This window comes from Penicillium chermesinum, assembly GCF_028974085.1.
Source record: "Penicillium chermesinum strain IBT 19713 chromosome Unknown utg000002l:1.0-5270490.0:1.0-5274688.0, whole genome shotgun sequence".
NCBI lineage: Eukaryota > Fungi > Ascomycota > Eurotiomycetes > Eurotiales > Aspergillaceae > Penicillium > Penicillium chermesinum.
The window spans coordinates 3,321,579-3,343,332 of NW_026695312.1; the positions used below are offsets into that span (position 1 = coordinate 3,321,579).

At 51.5% G+C, this 21,754-nt stretch overlaps 11 protein-coding genes across 11 annotated transcripts; 7 read left to right on the forward strand and 4 right to left on the reverse strand.

Annotated features, from left to right (window-relative positions):
• Positions 1-492: 492 nt before the first annotated feature.
• Positions 493-2,384, forward strand: N7468_002097 (zinc-coordinating transcription factor SFP1; the record flags this gene model as incomplete). The annotated part of the gene is made up of 3 exons (XM_058471394.1): positions 493-833; positions 943-2,008; positions 2,070-2,384. The coding sequence occupies 3 exons, from the start codon at positions 493-495 to the stop codon at positions 2,382-2,384; spliced, it is 1,722 nt and encodes a 573-aa protein (XP_058334535.1).
• A 1,633-nt stretch (positions 2,385-4,017) lies between these two features.
• N7468_002098 (transcription initiation factor IIA large subunit) lies at positions 4,018-5,428 on the reverse strand (the record flags this gene model as incomplete). Its single annotated transcript, XM_058471395.1, has 3 exons — positions 4,018-4,722; positions 5,156-5,257; positions 5,411-5,428. The coding sequence occupies 3 exons, from the start codon at positions 5,426-5,428 to the stop codon at positions 4,018-4,020; spliced, it is 825 nt and encodes a 274-aa protein (XP_058334536.1).
• Positions 5,429-6,117: 689 nt separating this feature from the next.
• On the reverse strand, positions 6,118-8,015 carry N7468_002099 (WD40 repeat domain-containing protein; the record flags this gene model as incomplete). Its single annotated transcript, XM_058471396.1, has 2 exons — positions 6,118-7,602; positions 7,647-8,015. The coding sequence occupies 2 exons, from the start codon at positions 8,013-8,015 to the stop codon at positions 6,118-6,120; spliced, it is 1,854 nt and encodes a 617-aa protein (XP_058334537.1).
• Positions 8,016-8,468: 453 nt separating this feature from the next.
• On the forward strand, positions 8,469-10,808 carry N7468_002100 (Kelch motif domain protein; the record flags this gene model as incomplete). Its single annotated transcript, XM_058471397.1, has 3 exons — positions 8,469-8,784; positions 8,873-8,935; positions 9,085-10,808. 3 exons carry the CDS (start codon positions 8,469-8,471, stop codon positions 10,806-10,808), a joined length of 2,103 nt encoding a protein of 700 aa, XP_058334538.1.
• Positions 10,809-11,102: 294 nt separating this feature from the next.
• On the reverse strand, positions 11,103-12,572 carry N7468_002101 (DASH complex subunit ASK1; the record flags this gene model as incomplete). The annotated part of the gene is made up of 4 exons (XM_058471398.1): positions 11,103-11,239; positions 11,303-12,257; positions 12,311-12,417; positions 12,482-12,572. 4 exons carry the CDS (start codon positions 12,570-12,572, stop codon positions 11,103-11,105), a joined length of 1,290 nt encoding a protein of 429 aa, XP_058334539.1.
• A 612-nt stretch (positions 12,573-13,184) lies between these two features.
• On the forward strand, positions 13,185-14,239 carry N7468_002102 (uncharacterized protein; the record flags this gene model as incomplete). The annotated part of the gene is made up of 2 exons (XM_058471399.1): positions 13,185-13,206; positions 13,326-14,239. The coding sequence occupies 2 exons, from the start codon at positions 13,185-13,187 to the stop codon at positions 14,237-14,239; spliced, it is 936 nt and encodes a 311-aa protein (XP_058334540.1).
• Positions 14,240-15,048: 809 nt separating this feature from the next.
• N7468_002103 (SDR family oxidoreductase) lies at positions 15,049-15,837 on the forward strand (the record flags this gene model as incomplete). Its single annotated transcript, XM_058471400.1, has 1 exon — positions 15,049-15,837. The coding sequence occupies one exon, from the start codon at positions 15,049-15,051 to the stop codon at positions 15,835-15,837; it is 789 nt and encodes a 262-aa protein (XP_058334541.1).
• A 553-nt stretch (positions 15,838-16,390) lies between these two features.
• On the forward strand, positions 16,391-17,843 carry kat1 (putative 3-ketoacyl-CoA ketothiolase (Kat1); the record flags this gene model as incomplete). The annotated part of the gene is made up of 5 exons (XM_058471401.1): positions 16,391-16,458; positions 16,515-16,695; positions 16,780-17,356; positions 17,417-17,637; positions 17,667-17,843. 5 exons carry the CDS (start codon positions 16,391-16,393, stop codon positions 17,841-17,843), a joined length of 1,224 nt encoding a protein of 407 aa, XP_058334542.1.
• A 375-nt stretch (positions 17,844-18,218) lies between these two features.
• N7468_002105 (putative zinc metalloproteinase) lies at positions 18,219-19,064 on the reverse strand (the record flags this gene model as incomplete). Its single annotated transcript, XM_058471402.1, has 1 exon — positions 18,219-19,064. The coding sequence occupies one exon, from the start codon at positions 19,062-19,064 to the stop codon at positions 18,219-18,221; it is 846 nt and encodes a 281-aa protein (XP_058334543.1).
• Positions 19,065-20,342: 1,278 nt separating this feature from the next.
• On the forward strand, positions 20,343-20,588 carry N7468_002106 (uncharacterized protein; the record flags this gene model as incomplete). Its single annotated transcript, XM_058471403.1, has 1 exon — positions 20,343-20,588. The coding sequence occupies one exon, from the start codon at positions 20,343-20,345 to the stop codon at positions 20,586-20,588; it is 246 nt and encodes an 81-aa protein (XP_058334544.1).
• Positions 20,589-20,969: 381 nt separating this feature from the next.
• N7468_002107 (uncharacterized protein) lies at positions 20,970-21,592 on the forward strand (the record flags this gene model as incomplete). The annotated part of the gene is made up of 2 exons (XM_058471404.1): positions 20,970-21,194; positions 21,275-21,592. The coding sequence occupies 2 exons, from the start codon at positions 20,970-20,972 to the stop codon at positions 21,590-21,592; spliced, it is 543 nt and encodes a 180-aa protein (XP_058334545.1).
• Positions 21,593-21,754: the final 162 nt, after the last annotated feature.

A 21,754-nucleotide genomic window follows, 5' to 3' on the forward strand; every position in this document is an offset into this window, starting at 1 on the left:
ACAAAGATTCCAGGTCTTTCTGTAGACCTTACTTCTCCCGAAATAGCAACTGGGGGCGTGCTATCGCCACTTCAGCTAAAACTGGTCCGCTGGGCCCCAGTCAGAGCGGGACTTCATCCGAGGGTGGACTCCCTCGAACCCGCCCAAAACCTCCATCCACTCAAAAGTTCACACCCATCGAGGGGCATTCGGACGACAAGTTTCCCAAGTCGTCTGTTCGTCACATACCTCCCGGTACCCTTTGGAGTCCACCGAACTGCACTCCGAACGAGGGAACCGACTTTATCCTCTTCAATACCCCTCCCGACTCCCCCGTCACCTCATCGGGCGACTTCTTTTTGCGCAGATCGGGGGACCAGGATTCTCCAAACTTTCTGCTAGAGTAAAGATACGCTTCGTCCACACGGATTCCTGTGCCTCCTATCCTCTTCTTGTTCTTTATTTCTCGCAAAACCTAAATCGCCCTGCATATATCTCCCCCATTCCTCCGTCATGACGGGCGCCGCTCCAATCGACATTTCCACGCGCCAGACTTCGGTCTCACCACCGGGTCAGCAGGCTTCGAATCTCACCTCGGCTTTGCAGAAAGCCGGCGCTGGAGAACGCACCGGCAGCATATCACATCATGCCAGCGGAGGCCTCGGAGTCTTCAAAGCACCGCCACCTCGTAAGGACTCGATCGGTGCTGCCGCAGCACAATGGGGAAATGGGACAAAGCCTATCTCGATGTCCGGGTCCGCCCGTGATAAAGGCCGGCGAGAGTCGCTCGCAGGGAGCTTGGTAGGCGGCATGAGCTGGGGTGGTGTATCGGTCGGGAGCTGGATACGTGATGAGTGAGTGGCGGAATCTCCCCATCCAGGCGCGCGGGGAAAATGCGAAAAAACCTGTGTGTCGCGAATTGTCGCACGGCATCAAGACTGACCTGGCAATTTTTCTCCGCAGCATAATCATGACTGGCACGTCGCCTTTTACCTTCCAGTCGCCTTCATTTCATTCCTCGTCATATCTCCCGAAGCTGGAGGCCAATTTCATGCGGGACTTTTCCTGCTGCGGTGTGACGTTACCGACACTTCATGACCTATTACAGCATTACGAAGAAGCCCATGCGACCAAATCGCCCAACCAAGGACATCGGCCGAGCCAGGGTGATAACCGGGCTGCCTTGGCGGCTGCCGCCATCGCACAGCAACAGAGCCAGCAACATGGCAATCAAGGGCGTGGCCTCCCGCCAGATCGCACCTTGGACTTGCAGCGCAATATGGGTCAGAACCAGTCGCCGTCACAACACGTAGATCTAGACACGATCGATGACATGGAGTTGGACGATGCCATGGAAGACGACGATGCCGGTAATTCCCAGCTATTCTCTCCTCAGTTACGTGAGGGTGGCCAAGGTGGCTTTGGCAACTCGAATCAGGGCCCGCAATTAAATCTGAGTATGCTACCTAGCCATCAGGGCTTCAACACCCCCTCTCAGCCGGGCACCCCAATTGGATCATCTGCACGGCCACTTTCCCTGCAGAATAACCCTACTGTTTCTTCCGTCAACACCCCGACCTTGATGGCCAACCCTCTTCAATCATCACAATTTCGGAACACTCCGGATTCATCAGCGCCAGGAACGCCGTCCGAGATCGACGAAAGTATTGTAGGTGGATTCGGAGACCTGAGTATGTTGCAGAATAATATGATGGGCCAGAACCGAAATCAGTTTGGAGGATATACCGGCAACAACGATATGGTTGACCTGTGCATCGATGAGCCCGCAAAGCGTCTCTTCAGCCCTACTGGAGGGATGGGAGGAACCAACGCCCAATTCAAACTTAGCGGTGCTCAATACGGCCCCAACAGTGATATTGCGCGAAGAATTCGCGAGCAACAACTTTTGGCTGGGGTGCCCGATACTACCTCGATCCTTCCCAACGAAGAGCCCAAACCATTCCGCTGCCCCGTCATCGGCTGTGAAAAGGCCTACAAGAACCAGAATGGTCTCAAGTACCACAAGGCTGTAAGTTCCATTGATCGTCTCAAAGCCATCGGAATTTTGTATCTAACTGATATCTAAACAGCATGGGCACAACAACCAACAATTACATGATAATGCGGACGGAACATTCTCCATCGTCAATCCTGAGACCTCAACGCCGTACCCAGGCACCATGGGCATGGAGAAAGAGAAGCCATATCGCTGTGAAGTATGTGGCAAGCGCTACAAGAATCTGAACGGACTCAAATACCACAAATCGCACTCGCCGCCCTGCAACCCCGATTTCCAGCTTGCAGCGGGGCGCAACCTGAATTTGGGCGGCGGTGTGATGCAAGGACAGAACATCAACGTTGCTGGAGCTGGCCTCCCCGGGATTGGCGAAGAAGGCCTCATGTGAGTCTCGCTCGTTCATACATAATATCAACATCATTATTTGATGCGGACGATGTCAACGGTTCATGGGGTGGCTATGTCTTATCTTATACCCCCTCAAACATGATGTCATGAACTTTGGAGTTTTGATGCCTGTTTTATTTCCTCAAATTTTTTTTTCTTCTTATCCCGGACATGTTCCATTCTGTTGCTGCTCACCTTTGGTTCCATGCGCTTGCCGTGGGATTCATTATTTACCGAGTTTCGTCTCGTTCTGAGCGATCAAGACCTCCAAGATCTGCCTAGAAGACTATTTGTTCTGCCCTCTGCCTTTTGATACACCGGGTCTTTTGCCTGAGGGCCCTCGGGGTGTATTTTGTGTTGATATCCTGCGTTATTGTGTTTTCGGATGCTATCTCTTTCCCCTGTTCTGCGGGCTGGCTTTTTGGCTTACGTTTGCTCCATTTTGTTTCGATTGTTCATGTTATCTGTTCCCCTTTACTTGATCCTCCCAATGGGTGCCTCAATACTGACCTGTCTGTTGTCGCTACCCGTTGACGCTACGGCGTTCTTCGAAAGCAACACCGGGCTCAGGTATTGGGATTCTGGGATGTGATTAGGAACTGAGGGAACCCTTATTTTCCTCGGGTATGAAATAGCTATAGCGATGGCTTATTCTGACCTTGATTGTTCGCTTTCTTCCCTGGCCTGATGCGGCGGGGACTGGTGGATGGGAAAACTACAAAAGTGCGGTTCTCCGGCGTCGATCGTGTAGATACGGTTTTGATTGTGATTCTATTTTTTTTTCTATTTTCTCTTTGTTTTCTTCGATACATTTTGAGCTTTGATCATTTTACTTGTTTCTTTCCCCTGATATCTCCAGCTTGCTCTTTCGTCTTTCCATGACTTACTGCCGTGTTTCTAGATTTATTTGAGTCTGGTGTTTCGCTCTACAATTCCAAGTCTTCCCCTGCTTCCTTTTGCAATTATTCTACCTGTCAAATTTGTACTCGTAAGTGTAGGCTCATAAAATCCAAGTTTATGGAGTTTTTGGCATTTCATTCTAGTACATAAGCAGGGTTTATCGTGACATGAGGCCACTCGTAAAGGCAAAACCCCAGCTGCATACGAGCGCCGGAGATTCCAAATGGAAAGCTCCGATTGGAAAGTAAGAAAGCAGTTCGTGGCGTAAGCGTGAAGCGTCCGCCCGTGAGTTCATCAAGAAAAATAAGAATAACCGTTGGGAATAATCGTAAGAAGATCAAGACGCACCGCACCCACCATAGGAAAGCATAACGGTAGAGACAAAAAAATTATTCAAGGTTCCTTTTTTTTTTCTGTTGATTTTGTTCACTAGGGCTTTTCAGAATAATCAACTGTAGATAATCATTGCAGATCGGACGGGAGGGTGGCGTGAAAGAAGAAAGTGTGGGGTCGAGTGGTAGAAATTGGATCATGATGTTGATTTACCATTCGAATTCACCTTGGCCCTTGTGGAATACGTATCTGTTCGAGTGAGTAAACATCGAAAAAATTGAGACTGAGCGGGGAAAACTTACTCTTTCCCACCACTAGTGAGGATACCATCCTTCAAGGTACACTTCCACTTGTTCTTCACGCGCTGGACCTTGTCATAGGTACAGAGCATCACTTGACCATCACCCCTCTTCAGCATCCTGGTCGTCTCCGGCCAGGTCGTCGGGGTCATCCAAATCAGAATTGATCGCATCTTCGTCTTCTTCTTCAGGGCCGTCGAACTGGCCAGGAATCCGGGGCGCAGTGGAACTCGTCCGAGGATCGGCATGTTCTGCGGCACGGGCCGCTCGACGTGAAGCCGCAGAAGGTTTGCTGTGTTCACTCATGGGACGGAGAAGACCACCACCTTCCAAGCTGACCATGTTCTGGTTGAGATATTCGCGAAGCATACGATCACCTTCGCCATTCTGGGCTGCCTCGCGGCGACGAGCCACCTCGGCCTTCCAGTCTGATAAAGGATCATCCCGGCCGCCATCAGTTTGACCGTTTCCAAGTGGTGAATATCCAGGCTCGTTTTTGATATGTGGCATATGGCCGTGGGCAGGGTTGTTCACAACCGGAGAATATCCATGCTGACCTTGAGCCTGAAGTTGACTAACCGAGTGGGCTGCACTTGGGCCATATTTCTGCTGTATATTGCTAATAGCACGATCACGAGCGGCATGTGGATTAGTGTTCATCTGCATGGGGTTCATGGGAGGCATTGCGGGTTGGGAGGTGCCGGGCTCAGTCTTAATGCGCGGCTGGCTTTGGGCTGCCGCGACCGAGGGCATTTGCCCAGGCGCTGAAACGGGAGCATGCACCGGTGCTGATGGTGTCGGGACAGACTGTGGCACAGAGGCGGGAGGGATCATATGTTGCGGGGCGGACGGGGGGCATTCGATGGAACAGTTGTTTGTGGCAATGGAGCAGCAGCTTGAGGGGTAGGCTGAGGTGGTGGAGGATCCCAAGGGAAGTGGGCGACATTCAAAGAAGAAAGCTTTTGCTGCCAATTCTGTAGAAAAAAAGAAAAAGAAATTAACCTCGATGTTCTATTGTAGGGCTGGGGGAGGGAGCCGGGAATCGACAAATGATAGCGCTTGGTGGTGGCCTAAGCGGGTACCAGCGGCGCATATAAAGAGCCTCTCAAAAGCTGGTGTTCCCCCCATAAGCACCGCCTCCCGCACCATCTTGGGCCCCCGCTTTGGCCGCCACCCCAGATCTCATCGTCCACGAACTCCTGGAAATGCACCCAGAAAACACCAGGATCGGGGGCTTTACCTCACGCATATCAAGCAGTGTCTTTTGGTCGACACCACTTTCTTCGAAGTCGACCTGAGAGGCGTCACAGACCTCCTGGATCACCCGCTCGAACACCGGACCCTATGACCGCCGATGGTTAGCTTCGTTCTTCATTTGAGACTCGAAATGTGCAAGGGCGTTCTAAAGTGATAGCAATACGCATGGTCTGTCATGCCTATTGTTGCCGCTGTCTTTGTAACTTGATAGGGTAGGATGTCGCGAGACCGCACTTACAACTTGCTGGTTGGACATGGCTGCGGATGGTCGGGGCTGGAATGAAAGAAACGCGTCGAGAAAGCGAACGTGATGAGAAAACGAGCGCCCAGGAAGACACAGAGAACGCGGTGGTTGGCGAGAGAAGGGGCCCTTCCGCCGCAACGGGTGATGCCGTTGGAGCGGTGGCCGGTGACGTACGTTCACTTGAGACCTTCACCAAGATTGCAGCGTCTGAGCCTCGATAGATAGTCTAGGTAAGTAAGGAAAAAGACACTCTAAAATGATAGACAAGAGGGGAGGGAGACGTGGGGATATTCGACGATAGGGTAGTAAAGGTGAAAGTCAGGCTGCCGCAGTCGAAATTACTCCAGTTTCCGGACGCTTAGTCATACATACACAGGGTAAAGCGGATATTGAGACTCCTAGACCCGAACTATTAAATACGCCATTGTCTTTGTCTTTCGCAGCTCTCTGTGCGCATAGGCGAGGTATTTTCGATGCATGATAGTCCAATTTTGTACAATTCCAAAACTAGATACAGCTCCTGACAGACTCCCCAGTCCCCGTGTAGAAAAGCCCTATTACTCCACATGAAATGAATGTCCCAATGCGTTCGTCGATGGTGCAATGATCATCAAAAAGCCAAGTATTAACATAAGAAAACAAGAACCCAAAAAAAAAAAAAAGACAATCGAAGAAAGGTAGTCAACAGAAGATCCAATCATCTAGCGAATCGTCATGGCCTTGGTTAATTGTGCTTTGCTTCCAACGCCGCCTTCACGCGAGGCCGAGGCACTGGTGCCGGCTTTGCGCTCGAAAACCTTCCAGAACTTCAGGCTCTCATCTGCAGCAGCCGTAGCAAGCATCTGTCCATCAGGGCTCAGGCTACTGTGCAAGACACGAGTCTCATGGGCTGGAATTTCCACATTGCGCACGAGAGTTGGGTAGCTCCAAATGCTCAACGAGTTGTCTGGGAAGCCACTGGAGCTCACAATCTCGCGGTAGTGATTGCTCCAGCGAAGACTGGTGACTTGGGATCCAGTATCGATGCTGTTCGTGCGGGCACCGGTTGTGGTGTTCCAGAAATGGATGTGACGGTCATATGATCCACCTCCGGTAGCCAGCAGGTTGAGTTGCCAGGGGCACCAGCTGAGTGCCTTGACTGCAGCACGGTGGTTGGTCTTGGTGAACTTGGGGGCATTGAGAGAACGAGCATCCCAGATATTCACCATGTTGTCGTTACCACCAGTAGCAAGCTGTGCGCCGTCGGAACGCCATTCCAAACCACAAACCTCGGAAGTGTGGGAGACAAGCTCTGCGACCTTGTGCTGAGCAATACGAACATCGTGGTTGAAGACAAGACCACTTCGGGCACCCGTAGACAGAGTGTGCTTGGACCAGCCCATAACGCCAACACGAGAGTCATGGCCATGCATACTGCGCAGCTTGGATCCTTCTTCAACATCCCAGATCTGAACCTCACCAGTTCCAAGACCAACGCCAACATAGGCACCGTCGCCACTCCACTTTACGCTGCTCACATATGTATCGGGTGATGTCTCCAGAAGACAGTTGACGGTGCCCGACTCAGCGGACCAGACGTAGACATTGCGCTCAAGCCCAATGGCAACCTGGTTGCCAGAGCTCCAATCCAAGAGGTTGAGGTAGTAGTCATCGAGCAGACCGGGTGCATCCAGTACTCGCTCAGGAGCGGTCTGAACACGGCGACGGAACTGAGCGGCGGAGGATTTGGAGGGGCGAAGAGGACGGTTGTATTGAGCACGTAAGTCGATGGGCTTGGTGGACTCTGGTGGAGGCGGCTTGAATGCCAGGATACGTGTGTTCAAGTTGATGTCGCAGGCGTTGGCCAATGATGACTCATATGCAACTGAGTCTGGGGCGGGGCGGCTGTAGCTAGAAGGCTCATTGTCTTCTAATCCCATGTTCTCCAGTGCGGATGTAAGATCGTCCTCCGCTGCTCGAGCGTTGATGTCAAAAGCGCTTGCAGATGCAAGGACAGTAGAACCCTCCCCACTACTGGTTTTGGGACGTTGGTTGTCTTCCGGCTTCGCTGCACCGGTGGTCACCAGACCCTCACTGGCACTTCGGTTGGGGATAAATCGATCACCAGTATTGTGAGCCACTCGCAATGTGCTCTTTCCAGGGCGAGGGCGAACGTTCACTTCACGCCGGCGCTCCCTAGAAGGGGACTGTGAAGAAGAAGGGCCTGTTCCGGAAGAGACCAGTCAGAGACACCCAGCTCGAGATGCTTGGGTGATTTCCGGGCCCGTGAAGCAATGTTGGACTTGGGCGAGTCCCGGTGAGTGGGACGAGTCGAAGGCTTAGCGCTGGGCTTTGCACTCCCCTTTGGGTTGGCCTTGGGGTTGGACTTGGCAAAGTAGGATGAGAGGTCGCCGCCATATACCGACTGTGGTTTCCCCCGAGACATGTCCGATTGACGAGGAGGAGTAAAGGGGGACTCCTGCTCAGAAGCCTGAGGAGTAATTGTTGCGGTACGGGTTGCGTGAGGAGAAGGCGTCAAAGGCATCCGACCACCAGCCGTCCTGCTGGAAAATAGGCCGTGGTGGCTCTTCTTCGGCGTAGTCACTGTAGCTGTCGCCATTTTGACGTCGAAAGCTTTTGGATATCAGGTAATTAGTAAACGCAGCGGATCCAGCCACTGGAGGATAATGCAATGCAAAGAACCAATACAGGAGACACAAGCTGTGTAGAGAGAATATAGGAGGAGGAGGAGGGAACCTCGAGACTAGGAATAAATAGAATGCTGGATCAGGAATGGCAGATGTTCACCGGGGCAACCGTTACCTCAGGTACGGATGCGCTATTCTGCTTTAGGTTTAATGCCTTCCGGCACATGACGGCACATGACATGGCGAAGCACTTTGCCCTTTGCGGCATTGTGCCTTTGGGGAATCGAACAGCCCTGTCAAATGAGCAGCGTCATTGTCCCCTTAGTGGAAAATGACTATCTTATTTGAGCGCTACTGAGGTCCTCGATGCTTTTGGAGTGAATACACTCGGTCTTGGCCTCAAAAGTCCGTCCCCCTTGGCTTCTATGGCGGGAGCCGCCCCCCACTCCTCGTCGTTCCACCAGGACCCACACGCACGACTCCCCTCAACCTGGGCGGGATCTTCAAGGCTCTCCAATCCGACCACCCCAACCGCTCGCTCGAGACTTCCGATGCAACAGCAGGACGCATACCTGCTACCGGCGAGCCCTGCGGGCGGCCGCCCCACGAATTCTGACTACCGTCCTACCGTGCAGAAGGCACAGGGCCATGTTCCCGCTTGCCTGGTGAACGCTTCGGTGACGTATTGCGGCAATGATTGCATCTATGCTTTTGGGGGATTCGACCAATACACCGATGAAGGTCCGCGGTTCTTATAAGTACAATTGCACTTTCTCACCACGCAAGCTAATAATTGTACAATAGTGTACAACCACGTCCTGCGGGTTAGACTTGAACACGCTTCAGTGGGATCTCGTCGACAACTATGGTGATATTCCAGGAGTTCGCATGGGTATACGCTATCCCTCCTTCCTGCATTCGTTTCATCGGCTTACTAGCTTTTCGCCACTAGGACACACCGCCACCCTGTACAATAATAAATTGATCGTTTTCGGGGTGAAAATGAGCACCGTGAATACTTATCCGATATTGTCATCTTAGATCTACAGACCTTCACGTGGACCCTTCCCGACATCCGCGGACCTATTCCCCGGGGACGAGCTCGACATGCCGCCGTGATCCATGAAGATAAGCTTTTCATCGTCGGGGGTATCTCAGGCGAGTCAAACGCCACTTTAGACGACCTGACATATCTGGATCTACAAACATGGACATGGTCTCGCACTTGGAGTTTCACAGCTCGTTTTGACCATACCGCATGGGTCTGGGGCAACCGCCTCTGGATATTTGGAGGGTTAGGCCCCAATATGGAACGCACCACGGATATTTGGTGGTTGGATCTCAAAGGCTCGCCCTCGTTGACCGGAACCGCCACCCCGCAAGGTACCATGGACTCCCCGGACGAACGACTTCCCGTTGCTCATTATCCAGACTCTATCTCTCAGTCAATCAACACAGATGTCACCCCGGTCTGGGAGTTATGCGGCGAATTCGGCAAGCGTTCAGGTCCGGAACTTTGGCGGCGCAAGCCCCAGGCGCCAGGGGCTATTTCTTGCCTCCGGTTTCAATCTGGGGCCAATGTACCGGCGCTTTTTTCAGGAACTCATTTCCAATCTTTTGCATCCGGTGTTCTCCTTGACTTGATTACCCCGTCAGAGACAGTTCGGTCGCACGATTGCAATCTGTCCGTGTTGGAGTTGAGCTCCCTACGGTGGCAACGACTAGCTGATGGAGGAGAAATTTTCCGTCCTGGCTATAGATGGCACTATTGTACAGTCAATACAGAGGGGACAAAGGCGTGGTTGCTCGGTTGCAGCCTTGACTTGTCGAATGCACCTGGGGCCGTTGATGAGAATCACATGAGTGAAATTCTCTCCATTGATCTGGAGAAATACGGTCTGCTAGGGAACGGCCTTACTACCGAGACTCCCGAGCCAGACGTTCCCTGGCCAGAAAGGTCAGATAACTCAGCATTATCAAATCTCGGTGCGGATCTTTCGTCTGTTTTCGACCAGCGTCCTGAATCCGGCAGTGGAGCGGATTTCTTGATTACTGCCATCCGAGATGGTGAAGAGACCGATGACGTGGACTACGGTACACCTGGACCGTCTGGTCTGTCGCCGACCTTTGTTGAACCGAGCCCATCGACCTCAGATCCCATCCATGTTCACAAGATTATTCTTTTGTTACGTTGGCCCCACTTCAAGCGGCTGTACTCTGCCCAAATGGCGGAGTACCATACCAAACGAATGCACATCCCTGAGCCTTATTCGGTCGTGCGCTCATTTTTGTACTACCTCTATACTGACAGTATCGCCGGGCCCCCCGAAAACCGGTCGAGCGTGGTAGATGTCGCTGGTATGCTGGTCATGGCCAATTTGTACGATATGCCAAAACTGCGCCTCCTGTGTGTGAACCGACTGAGCCGTGAACTCGATGTGGACAACGCAGCCATTGTTTGGGAGCGGGCAGGGAGAACCAACGAGCACTGGCTGATGCGACGCGCAGCCCAATTCTGCCTTTCCAACTGGGGGCGGGTGGTTCGCTCCGAGGGTTTCAAGTCTCTCAGCCACCAGAGCTTGATTGACCTTTGCGAAGTTGTCGATACCGAGGGCCGCATCGTTGCTGGGCCTGAGCTCGAGATGGTTTCTTTTGGTAGTGATGGGCCCGACCGAGACAATAAAGGCTCGAGATTACGACTCGGGTCGACTGCGGATGAATTATCCGAAATCGATGCAGATGACGAAGGGATGGAACTTTCTTGAATGAATGATATGCATTTTGATTTACAGTACGGAGTTCGGCTTAGTGAAAGATATCGGGGTGGATTTGACTGCATGTTCTTGTATCTTACGCATCTTATGATATGTACCTAGACTAGGCAGGCCGCTAGTTACTTCTAATATTGTTACATAAAGCCAAGTCAATCACGATACTTAGTACGAAGGTTTAGGATGGTTAGAAAGGTCAGATTGTAATCTTTCCAGACATATTCTTCATAGGGCGAATTGGAAGAAATGGATCTAGGCTGAAACCGTAATGGCTATGATTCCATACAACTAGAATGTGTCATCTTCCATCTTGTCTGAACGGCGAATGATACTCGGACTCTGGCCGTCGTCGAAATCGTCAGTGAAGTCGTCAGCCCCGGCCGTAGCCAATAGATCCGTCACAATGCGCTTAGAAGCTTCCTTGGCTGATAGTATATGTGTTAGGTCATCATCAGCGCTTACATGGAAGAATTAAGGCTATGGCATACCTGGTGTTTTCATCAATCGGCTTTGAGGAATATGAAACTGCATCGTTTTTGGCGGACTAGGCCCAAGGTCATCGTCAAGGTCATCGTCACTATCCCACAGAGCTCGACTGGTACCGGTGTGCTTCGCAGGGGTCAAAACACTCATGCCTGGTTTCGGAGTGCCGCGAAGCTTGTTGCTGCTAGTTCTTCGCTTGCGATTTGTCCCCGGGGTCGCAGTCACGCCTTTTATCGGCGAAGAGAAAACCTCAGAATGCAGCTGCGGTACTTCTGGTTCCGGGCTAGAGATTGGCGAATCGTCGTAACCATATCGGGAGTTCGAGGGTTCTGGTTTTGGGGTGATTGCGAACTTGGATCCACCGGCTGCGTTGCGGAATCCCTTGCCCAACGGCGTTGCTTGGACACGGTATGTTTTCTCTGCTACTCGGTGTAGAACCGGGTCGGACGGCTTTTGGTATTTTGACCCCTTCACTGCCGAGGGGTTCTTGGTGGTCGACACAGGCGGGATGAATGGGGATGACATTGGGCTTTCCGCTGAGATGCCGGGTGGGAAATAGGCCTGTCGGCCTGGAGTAGACGGTAGAGTCGAAGAATCTGGCATATCGAACGGTGCCTCGGATTCGTTGATCTGCTTTCGCAGATTTTCATACGACGAGGAGTGTTCAAGAGTGGACATGGTCATATCTTCATCGTGTGGAGCAGGGGCCCGCGGCGTGCTCTGTGAGGATATGGCGAGTGAAGTCAAATCCAGATCATCTCCGTGGCCGGGAATTGTGGTGCGTTGCAAAATGGGCGTTTCACCAGACTCGTCTGTTACCAGGGTGCTGGTCTGTGTTATATCAGTAGAGAGCTCTTCTTCGGTTCCGGTCGGTTCCTGCTCAGTTTCATCGCCATTGGGCTGTTCCTCGTAGCCAGACAGAGACACATTGGCGCTGGCTTCGAAGAATTGCTTCCAGAACTATTCATTGCATCAGTACTCATCCATGATACCTTCACCCGAATGTGATTCACCTTTGCACCATCCCAAACATCGCGCGAATGCTCTGTATATTGTTCGACAAGAGGCAATATGCTCGTGGTGACGATCCTATGGGCTTGGCTAAAGTTCTGGTCGATTTCTAGAGAGTGAAAGGGCGTTTAGTACCTTAACACCTGCGCATACTTGTTGAGCGTGTGGCGTACCTTGGAGAGTCAATGTGATGGATTGCTCCAATTTCTCGAGCTCCTCTGTCAGGGACAGAGGCCGCTGGGGCTGTGTTGATTGGCGCGACATGTTCGCTACCACAGAAGTCAACTGAGATAAACAAACTGCGCGTTGGACACCCAAGCGCGGGGCCTCAAAGGCGGTGTATTAGGGCGATAAGGGGGCGTGCATGATAAGGTGGGGGGTGGGGGGGGGGGGGCGCGCTCAGCAGAGTCCAGAGCAAGACGGGCGGTCTTATACGAGAGATCTGAAACCGAGTTTAACACACATTATGCCGTACTGGTTCCCGTATCTCGTGCTTAAAGTGGAGTACATCCATATTGGGAGATACTTTGAATACTGAGCACTTGTTATCGAAGTTTACTCTGAAGATAAGTTACTACTCGTACAGGGGATTTCCAAAGAGCCTGAAAATAACTGGATGGCGGCTAATCATTATTGAAATTGGCATTGAAACGTAGTCATCATCTGTCTTCTGCGCCGATATATTTCCAGGGCGCCGCGACGGATTGCCTCCGGTTTTGAGTAGGAACCTTCCACCCTAAAATAGCTCTTATGTAAGTGGGTCCAGGCATCATCATCTGTTCCGGCAAGCTTGGCGTTTCCAAGTTTCTTATTTCTTATAGCTCTCAGTGGGCTTCTGCAAACTATCGAATTAACAAAAACAGGCTAATAGATACGATGCCTGCTCCTATTGCAAAAGGTGAGGAGCTACACTGGCACCGAGACACCCGGGTTGCTTTTCCTGTCCGGCACCATCCGGCGGTCTGATGCTTATCAGTTCTCCGCACAACGAAGGCTTGAGAACTGACGACTATGCAGGTATTCTGGTGACGGTATCCGTCTTAGTAGCAGCAGGTGTCGCGGTCTACAATTCTCCTCAGTTCCAAGAATGGCTGAGCAACTCCCGACGCAAGCTCGCCGTCGCGTTGCACAATCTGGGCGATGAAATCCACCCTTCTGACTCCCACCGAGAGGACATATCTATGACCGAAGAGGAGAGCGAAGCAGCAGAGGAACGCAGACGCCTTGCTCGGGCCGAGATTATGCGACGCGCAGAAGTTCTAGAATCACTTCGAGGTGCACGAAACTCCTCACGACCGCTCGACAGCTTTGATACGTTGGTGGATAAGGATGGCAACCTGCTGAGCGCCAAAGATGTCGAGGCTGAAATTGACGATGTGATCGCCAGTTCCACTGCAGTTGATACCGGTGCACAACAGCCTACTCGCCGAGGCATCAGTAAAGATACTCCCCAAGGCTCAAGCATAGGGGATTCAGGGTTGCTTCTGGATCTTTCTTCAGACACGGTATCTCATCATCCATCGGAATCGGATGTACAATTTACCCCCACGTCAGAAACACCCGGCGAGGCATTGTTTGACCCATTTAGCGGAACCCCCGTTGGGGCGCGGTCTCCTGTATCTGATTCCAGCCATACCGAGGGCCATGCGGACTACTACTATTCTCACCCATTTCCAGTTTCGAATCAAACCGAACAGTCGGATTTTATGTCTGGTATAAGCGGATTAGATATTGGGGACCAAGCTCAGCATGAGATATCATCCGCCTCGTCTATTGCAGGTAGCTCTAACCAGGCCCGTGAGCCGGTGGACGCTTTCTCTGATGGTGGTCTAAGTGATTTTGACGTGCATTCCATTGACGATCTTCACACACCTGCCAGTTGGTCAGAGGTTGGCAGTGTCATTAGCGACCACGATGCTGGCCATCAATAGTCGCTTTGATAAAAAGATGTTCGGTTCGATATTCACATGGGTGCCATCTTGGATCGGTTTCAACTCGGCGCAAGTCTTGATGGGGATAGGGAATGCTGCTTATCTTGTTTTTTTCTTTCTTTTTCGCTTAGGATTAAGGCGTATGAAGTATACTATAACCCGGAACGCATATGCAACGCTCGGGGCGGATAATTTTTGTACGATTTTGCTAGAAACCTACTTAAAAAAATCCCCTCATGTATTAATACTGCGTACTTGGACTTTGGAAGCCTTGCAGCTTGGATGTCTCATCTGACTCAAGGCCACCAAAGAACATTGCATCGTAGCGTGTATATCGGTATCCTAGAAATTCTGTGCGGCAAGGTAGATGACACCTAGCATAGGCTGAACCTACTGGCATTCACGGAGCTAAACGCCGTATGAATGGGTAGACATTGATGTGATTCAGTTCAGCGTGATCTTATTCCCGTCTAGTAGAGGACTTCATTTTTTCCTAATCGGGGGCCTCTCCGTTTTGAGAAAAGATCTCGGACTTTAACAGTAATGTCCGCTATAGGTCACGTTGAATGCCTACTCAAATTTGACATGAAGGCTTATGCTGAGGATTATAAAGAAGAGCCATGTAGCCAAGTCTGCTGGCAGCTTGGGATATCTGATTAGTACCCAGGACTATATACCTACAAGTCAGAAAGCCCCTTGCGAATTTTGTCTACCAGTTCCGAGCAGGTCAACATCCACTTAGGCCGTGAATACTAGTCGGACCGACTTCTACAACACGAAGCAATCCTCCTACCTCTTTTTTATTCAACATGTCTTCAGGTGCCCAGACTATCGTCCTGATTACTGGTGCCAACCAAGGCATAGGCTATCATGTCGCGAAGCAACTTGCAGCCCACGAGAATTACCTCGTCCTCCTAGGATCACGCAATCCTAAAAATGGACAAGACGCAGCAGCAGAGATAGACTCATCCGGAAAGACCGTGCAGCCGATCACGATCGATGTGACCGATGATACCTCCATCCAACAAGCAGCGGAGCAAGTCGAATCCAGATACGGAAGGCTGGACGTGCTCATCAACAACGCCGGCATTAGTCTTGAGATGGCTCATAAGGGAGAGGGCCGAGATGAAAACCATATCCCTACTCTGTCAGAGAAGCGCCAGATCTGGCGCGATACATACGAAGCAAATCTCTTCGGTGCTGCCATCACCACCGAAGCATTCACGCCGCTGCTGGAGAAATCGACGGCAACGCCTGCGCGGATTGTATTCGTCTCATCTCATACGGGATCCCTTGGACTTCGGACCGATCCCTCCACATCCTGGTTCGAGAGGATGTCGAGTGCGTCTTTCCCGGTCTACCGCAGCAGTAAGGCCGCGATGAACATGCTGACCTTGCACTATGCAGCGCTGTTCCGGGAAAGGGGGTGGAAGGTCAACGCCTCATGCCCCAATTTGACAAATACAAATTTTACTGGGAATCGGGGAATCGGAAGACCTCCATCTGCGTCTGCTATGAATATCGTTCGTTTGGCGACATTGGGTAAAGATGGAGAAACGGGCCAGTATTCGGATGAGCTGGGTGTTGTGCCTTGGTAGACGCGGTGACAAATTGTCCCAAGCCAGGATCTGGATAGCGAGGCATAAAAATTGACCATGAGGGATTACATATCCGAATACGGAAGGCCGAGTATTAACCTAGGCAAATCTGGACCCGTGTTGAGCAGGTTAAGCGTAGAAGTACTGGGTACCTGAATTCAGTATGAAGCTACCATAGAGCTTCAAGTAGCGGGTACAAAAGGGTGCAGCAAAAACGGGCCTCGGTACTTGCGGGAAGCATTAATGCGGAGTCAGCTTTTTTACTTCTTCCCCGAGTCTTCTTCCCTCCCCGCCCTGTTTCGCCTTTCCCTTCTCTTCTCTTCCCTCTACCAGCATCCTTTGTCAATCTTGTAAGTGATACCTCCTTTCTACCCCATCACCTCTGTCTCCGTCACCTTTGAACGATCCTTGGTGGCAGACTCGGCTGCGCAAGCTTCCCCGCATCAATACCCAGTCCTGCCGGGATGCGGAGGCTAAAAGAGCAAAAACGGATATGCCAAGGATAGGAATGAGCTAATATGGGTTTTCATAGTCTCCCTAAATATAAGTCACCATGGCCGCAGACCGTCTGAACTCACTCCTGAGCCATCTCAAGGGCAACAGCAGTGGACTTAGTGCCATGTAAGAATCAGCATTTTGGGTAACAAAGAAATTTCCAGGCTAAGAATATTCCACAGCACCCAGAAGAACCCCGACGATGTGGTGATCACCGCGTCCCTGCGTACCCCTCTCACCAAGGCCCGAAAGGGTGGCTTCAAGGACAGCGAACTTGACTACATCGTGTATGCGCTGCTCAAAAAGACCCTGGAAAAATCAAAGATCGACCCCGCCTTGATTGAGGATGTGTGCCTTGGTAACGTACGTCCTATAAGCCGAAAGACTTGATACATGAATTGGTATCGAATTGCGAGGATCAAGGATTCGCAACTGACACACTGATAGGTGAACGAGGGTAGGGCCGCCTACATGGTGCGTGCTGCCGCTTTGGCAGCTGGAATCCCGCACACCGCGGGCGCATCCAGTGTCAACCGTTTCTGTTCCTCCGGCTTGAAGGCCGTCCAGGATATCGCGAACCAGATCCATCTCGGTTCCATTGACATCGGTATTGCCTTGGGCGCGGAGCTGATGTCTGCCTCTGGCGACCGTCTCGAGAAGCCATTCAATGAGGAGGTCATGCGCAACCAAGAAGCTGCTGACTGTATGCAGCCTATGGGCCAGACTTCAGAGAATGTTGGCAAGGACTTTGGCATTTCCCGCGAACTGCAAGATAAGTATGCCGCAGAGTCATACAATCGGGCCGAGGCTGCTCAGAAGGCGGGCTGGTTTGATGATGAGATTGTGCCTATTCCTGTCAAGGTCAAGGACCCTAAGACCGGAGAAGTCAAGGAAGTTACTTTGACTGCCGATGACGGTATCCGATATGGTACTACTTATGAGTCTTTGTCCAAGATTCGCCCTGCCTTCCCTCAGTTTGGAGACAAGTCTACTGGCGGTAACTCCAGCCAGGTTACTGATGGCGGTATGTTTTCTGAGTGAAATGCCTACTATCCTTGTGTCCAAACTAACATGGTCATGGTAGCTGCCGCCGTCCTGCTCATGCGCCGATCCAAGGCTATCGAGCTCAACCAGCCTATCCTGGCCAAGTTCTGCGGAGCCACCGTTGCCGGCGTTCCTCCCCGTGTCATGGGCATCGGTCCAACTGCTGCCATCCCCAAGCTGCTGAGCAAGTTCCAGCTTGACAAGAATGATGTCGATATCTACGAGATCAACGAGGCTTTCGCATCCATGGCCGTTTACTGTGTCCAGAACCTTGGCTGGACCACGCCAAGGTCAACCCTCGTGGTGGAGCCATTGCCCTTGGACACCCCCTGGGCGCCACCGGTGCTCGCCAGATCGCCACGATCTTGAGCGAGGCCCGCCGTACCAAGAAGAAGATCTTGGTCACGAGCATGTGTATTGGAACTGGCCAAGGCATGGCTGGTCTGTTCGTCAACGAGCAGCTGTAAATTGATATCCAATAATAGTCGAAACGTACAAAATGCATGAGTTCTATTTCATTCAATATTTTCCCGCTTCGCATAATGCAAATCATAGTCATCAACCGTAAGAAGTTCTGAGGCGAAACATGTACTAATGCAGGGGGTATCGATAATGCCAAAAAAAAGACGCGAGTAGAGAACAGAAAACACAGCACGACAAGAGACCCGCACCTCACCCCTGCGCATCGTCAGGCTTCTGCTTCTGCTTCTCCTTCTGCATCCGCTCCTCCGCAGCTCGCGCCAGAATCTCTCTCCTAGACTCCGACCCTGACGCGCCACTCGAGCCCAACCCCCCCCAGCACAAACTCACCACCCGTCCAACCACACTCATCAATGTACTCCTCATCCCCCCTGCGCCTCCCAATCACCCGGGTTGTAGAATTCCTGCTCGCTCACCCGATGACCCCCGGACTTCCAATCCCCGGCATCCACCTCCCGCTCAATCTGCTTCGTCAGATCCCAGAAATTGCGATCGTGGTCCCCGAACACACAGTGCGCTAGCTCGTGGCACAGCGTCTTCCGGATAGTCCTGTAGTCCCGGTACCCGTCATATGCGTCCGTCCGGAGCCGCAGCTCGATCACTTCGCCCTTATTCCGGTTCAGGCCCAGCGTGCGTGACTCGCTGGTCGTGTGCTCTGCTGGATTCATCTCTGTTAACAGCGGGACGGAGAACTGGTGTTTGGCCATGGCGGTGCGGATGCCGGGGTCGTCGCGGAGCCGCTCCAGGAAGTGCAGCGAGCGCTCTGGGTTGGGGAGGTAGGAGAGTGGGAGGAGGCGGTGGAAGGTGTAGTTGTTGCTGGAGGAGGAGAGCGTGTGCACGCCGCCGCGGCTGGAGGATGGTTTCACGGCGCGCTGGCGCTGGGAGGCGCGGGCGGCGGCGCGGGCTTGTTGCTGGCGTTGGATTGTGGCGGATTGTTCTTGGAGGTCTGCGATGGCTTGGGCGGGTGTTCCGAGGAGAGTGATCTTGAACTTCGGAGAGGAGAGGGGGAGCAGCGTGGACAGAGGCTCAGGTGGGAATGGATGTTTCTTCATTCCGGGCTTGGGGGCAATAAGGAGCTTCTGGTTTGCGGTTGAAATGTTCAAGGTTGTTTCGATCTGGTTCGAGAGGTCTTGGAGAGTTGCTGATGCGGCGATTTGGAAAGTATGGGGCGTGCCTTGGTGGTGCACTGTCAACTCGAGAGAGTCCATGGTGATAAGGTGTGAGGTGAAGGTTGGAATCCCGACTCGATGATCGAGTTCAGGCAGAGGGGACCGTTGATGTAGGAAGGCAAATTGTTCGACGAGCTTCCACGGCGATAGTTTTGTCAGCCGGAGATAAAAGTCGCCTCCCCGCAGATCCGTTGATTAATCACCCGCGAAACCCCCGGGGCTATCTACAAGAGATCTATATTGATTTTACGCGCGAAAGAGAAGTGTGATTCACACGTGTGATCTGTAGACAATGAAATGAACGATCTCAACATTGATTGGCGCCTATCCTGTCTAGCTAACCAAATTGCGGCATAAAATCCTAATATCAGCGGAAAATATGACGTCGATTGAGCGGAAGCCCGTTGATAGGAAGGTCATGAATCCATCGACTCAAAGTTGCGAACGCATTGTATTCGCGGAGAGCAACATCGGGGCTAGATACCCAAACCGACACAATGTGTGTAAAATTATTCATATCGGCTTCATCATGATAATAATATTCGCCATCTCGAATTTTATCTCGGATATATGCTAAAAGGGAACGATCATCAAGATCTCGAGCTTTCTTTGCGAGCTGAATATTCATGTAAGACATGTTTGGAGAGTGGAGGACGATTTTACAACCCTCTGGATGTTGTAACAGTAAGCAGCAGGTGGACCATACCAGTATAAAAAAGCTTTTCCCTACCCTGGTCTGTTTGATGTGTCCGAATCAATATAGGGAGGGGCGCCGCCGACAAAGAACTAGCAGAAGGCATATACACGCTAAAGTAACAACCCCATTGAGCTTCCGCAATTATCGAACAAAGCATAAATTAATGAAACTCTTGGTTAAAGGGCCCAACTTCCTTTAAGAAGTTCTCTGATCAAAGGAAGCGAACCAGCGATAGGTGCCACCGAAAGGTGCTTTCAACTCGTAGGTACTAGTACCACATTCATTCCTCGTATGCAGCCCTACTAGGGAAACTCCAGTATCCAAGCTGGCATCACCCAAGCAAAGGAGAATACACCAGGCTTCAAGAAGCAACACCCGCACCCATGAACTATCACCAGGTTTAGGGGGACTTTCCGAGACATTCTAACTTTTCTCTCTTTCTTCTTTCTATTGCTTGAAGGTAGCCGGGCCAGGCGCCTCGCGTCCTGCTCTCGACCAGGTTTATCTCTGTTACGGGAGCTTGGCCTATAATCGTTGTTCTAGCTAGTTGCTTTGCCAATATAAAACCCAGGCGTTATATTCTTTTGTTCGCAATCTTATATATCCCTTTGCATCTTTACATGTCTATTGCGCTCCGACAGGCAACCCAAGGCAAGATTGAGAGAGAAATAAAGTACGAAAATGGGTGGTACTTTGGCCAGACCACCGCAGTTCTTCTTTTGGTGCTTGCCTTCGTGGAACTACCCTCCAAAGCTAAAGAGTCCAAAGACTTTGAGCAAGGGTCTGTCAAGCAGAGATGTCTCGATTTCGCTGCGAGCCATCACTTCCAGAAGCTGAAGAGGGCCGCGATGATCTTGTGTCTGTAAAGGTCGAGAGAGCCTTTCAATATAATGACCCATGTATGCGGAGGCACAATCGTGATTGGTTCTCATGGGAAATGAATTTGGTGAAGAAAATACATCGGTCATGTTGATTTTGCAGCCGTTTTCGCGCTAACATAAACTGCGCGGTGTAGTTAATGGAGATGTCCACGCTGTATCTCTTCAAACAGCTCGAAGTGTAGGCAAGCATCTTCATGATCTCGACATCCGCTCCCGCAATGGCGCCATAACCAGCTTGATACGGCCCACCGCGGGTTTATGCCGACCTGACTCGTCACGGTCTCAACTTTTTAGAATTAAAACCCCTTCCATAGATATTTGCGAGCGGGGAAGGAAAAATTATCGTTGGCACAGAAAGTCCCTATTATGAGATATTTGGCCCAGGATGATCGGGCTCAGCTCGCGGGCGAGTACTTCGCCCCCGAGGGACTTTATGAATATATCAAGCAACTCCCTTTCACTGGCCGCGTCAAAAGTGACGCTACGACATTAGTAGCGGGTGAATGGACGGAGATCTTGCTGGAATATGAAGTAGGAGGGTCTGGTTTGGCAGACGGTGCTTGGATCAAAGGTACATTCAAATTCTACTCGGTGAGTGTTTGTACAGACAGCAATGTGGTTTCGTATAGTAGGAACTTATCATGAAGCGTTTGACTAACATTTTCATCTAGGACTGGGCTCTGTTTCAAACATCAGACCGCACGAAGGATAATTATGTTAGTGTTGAATATGTGCCAAACAAGCTATTCCCTGGTCAAACTCCAGCTACCGTTCAATCACTGAGTATTCGCTTCGACCAAAAAGGACACGAGCGCCCTTTCCAGAAAGCACTCGTTGTGGATGTCCACGATGGCTACTTGAACCCCGGAGACCGAATCCTCATCCGGTTAGGCGACCGTCGATATGGAGGACGGGGGACTCGAGCTCAAACCTTTGTCGAGAAGGACTTCCGATGGCGGTTTTATATCGACCCTGTTGGGACGTCGTAAGTGTATTCCCAAATTTTCATGCCACAATCCAGTGGAACTAAGATTTCCCAGCCGCTTTGCACCAATTCGCCCCGATCTAAGCTGGAATATTGTGGCTGGCCCAGTCCACCGAATCCAGGCTGTGTCCCCAAGGCTGCTCAGATCAAACACACCCTTTGAGGT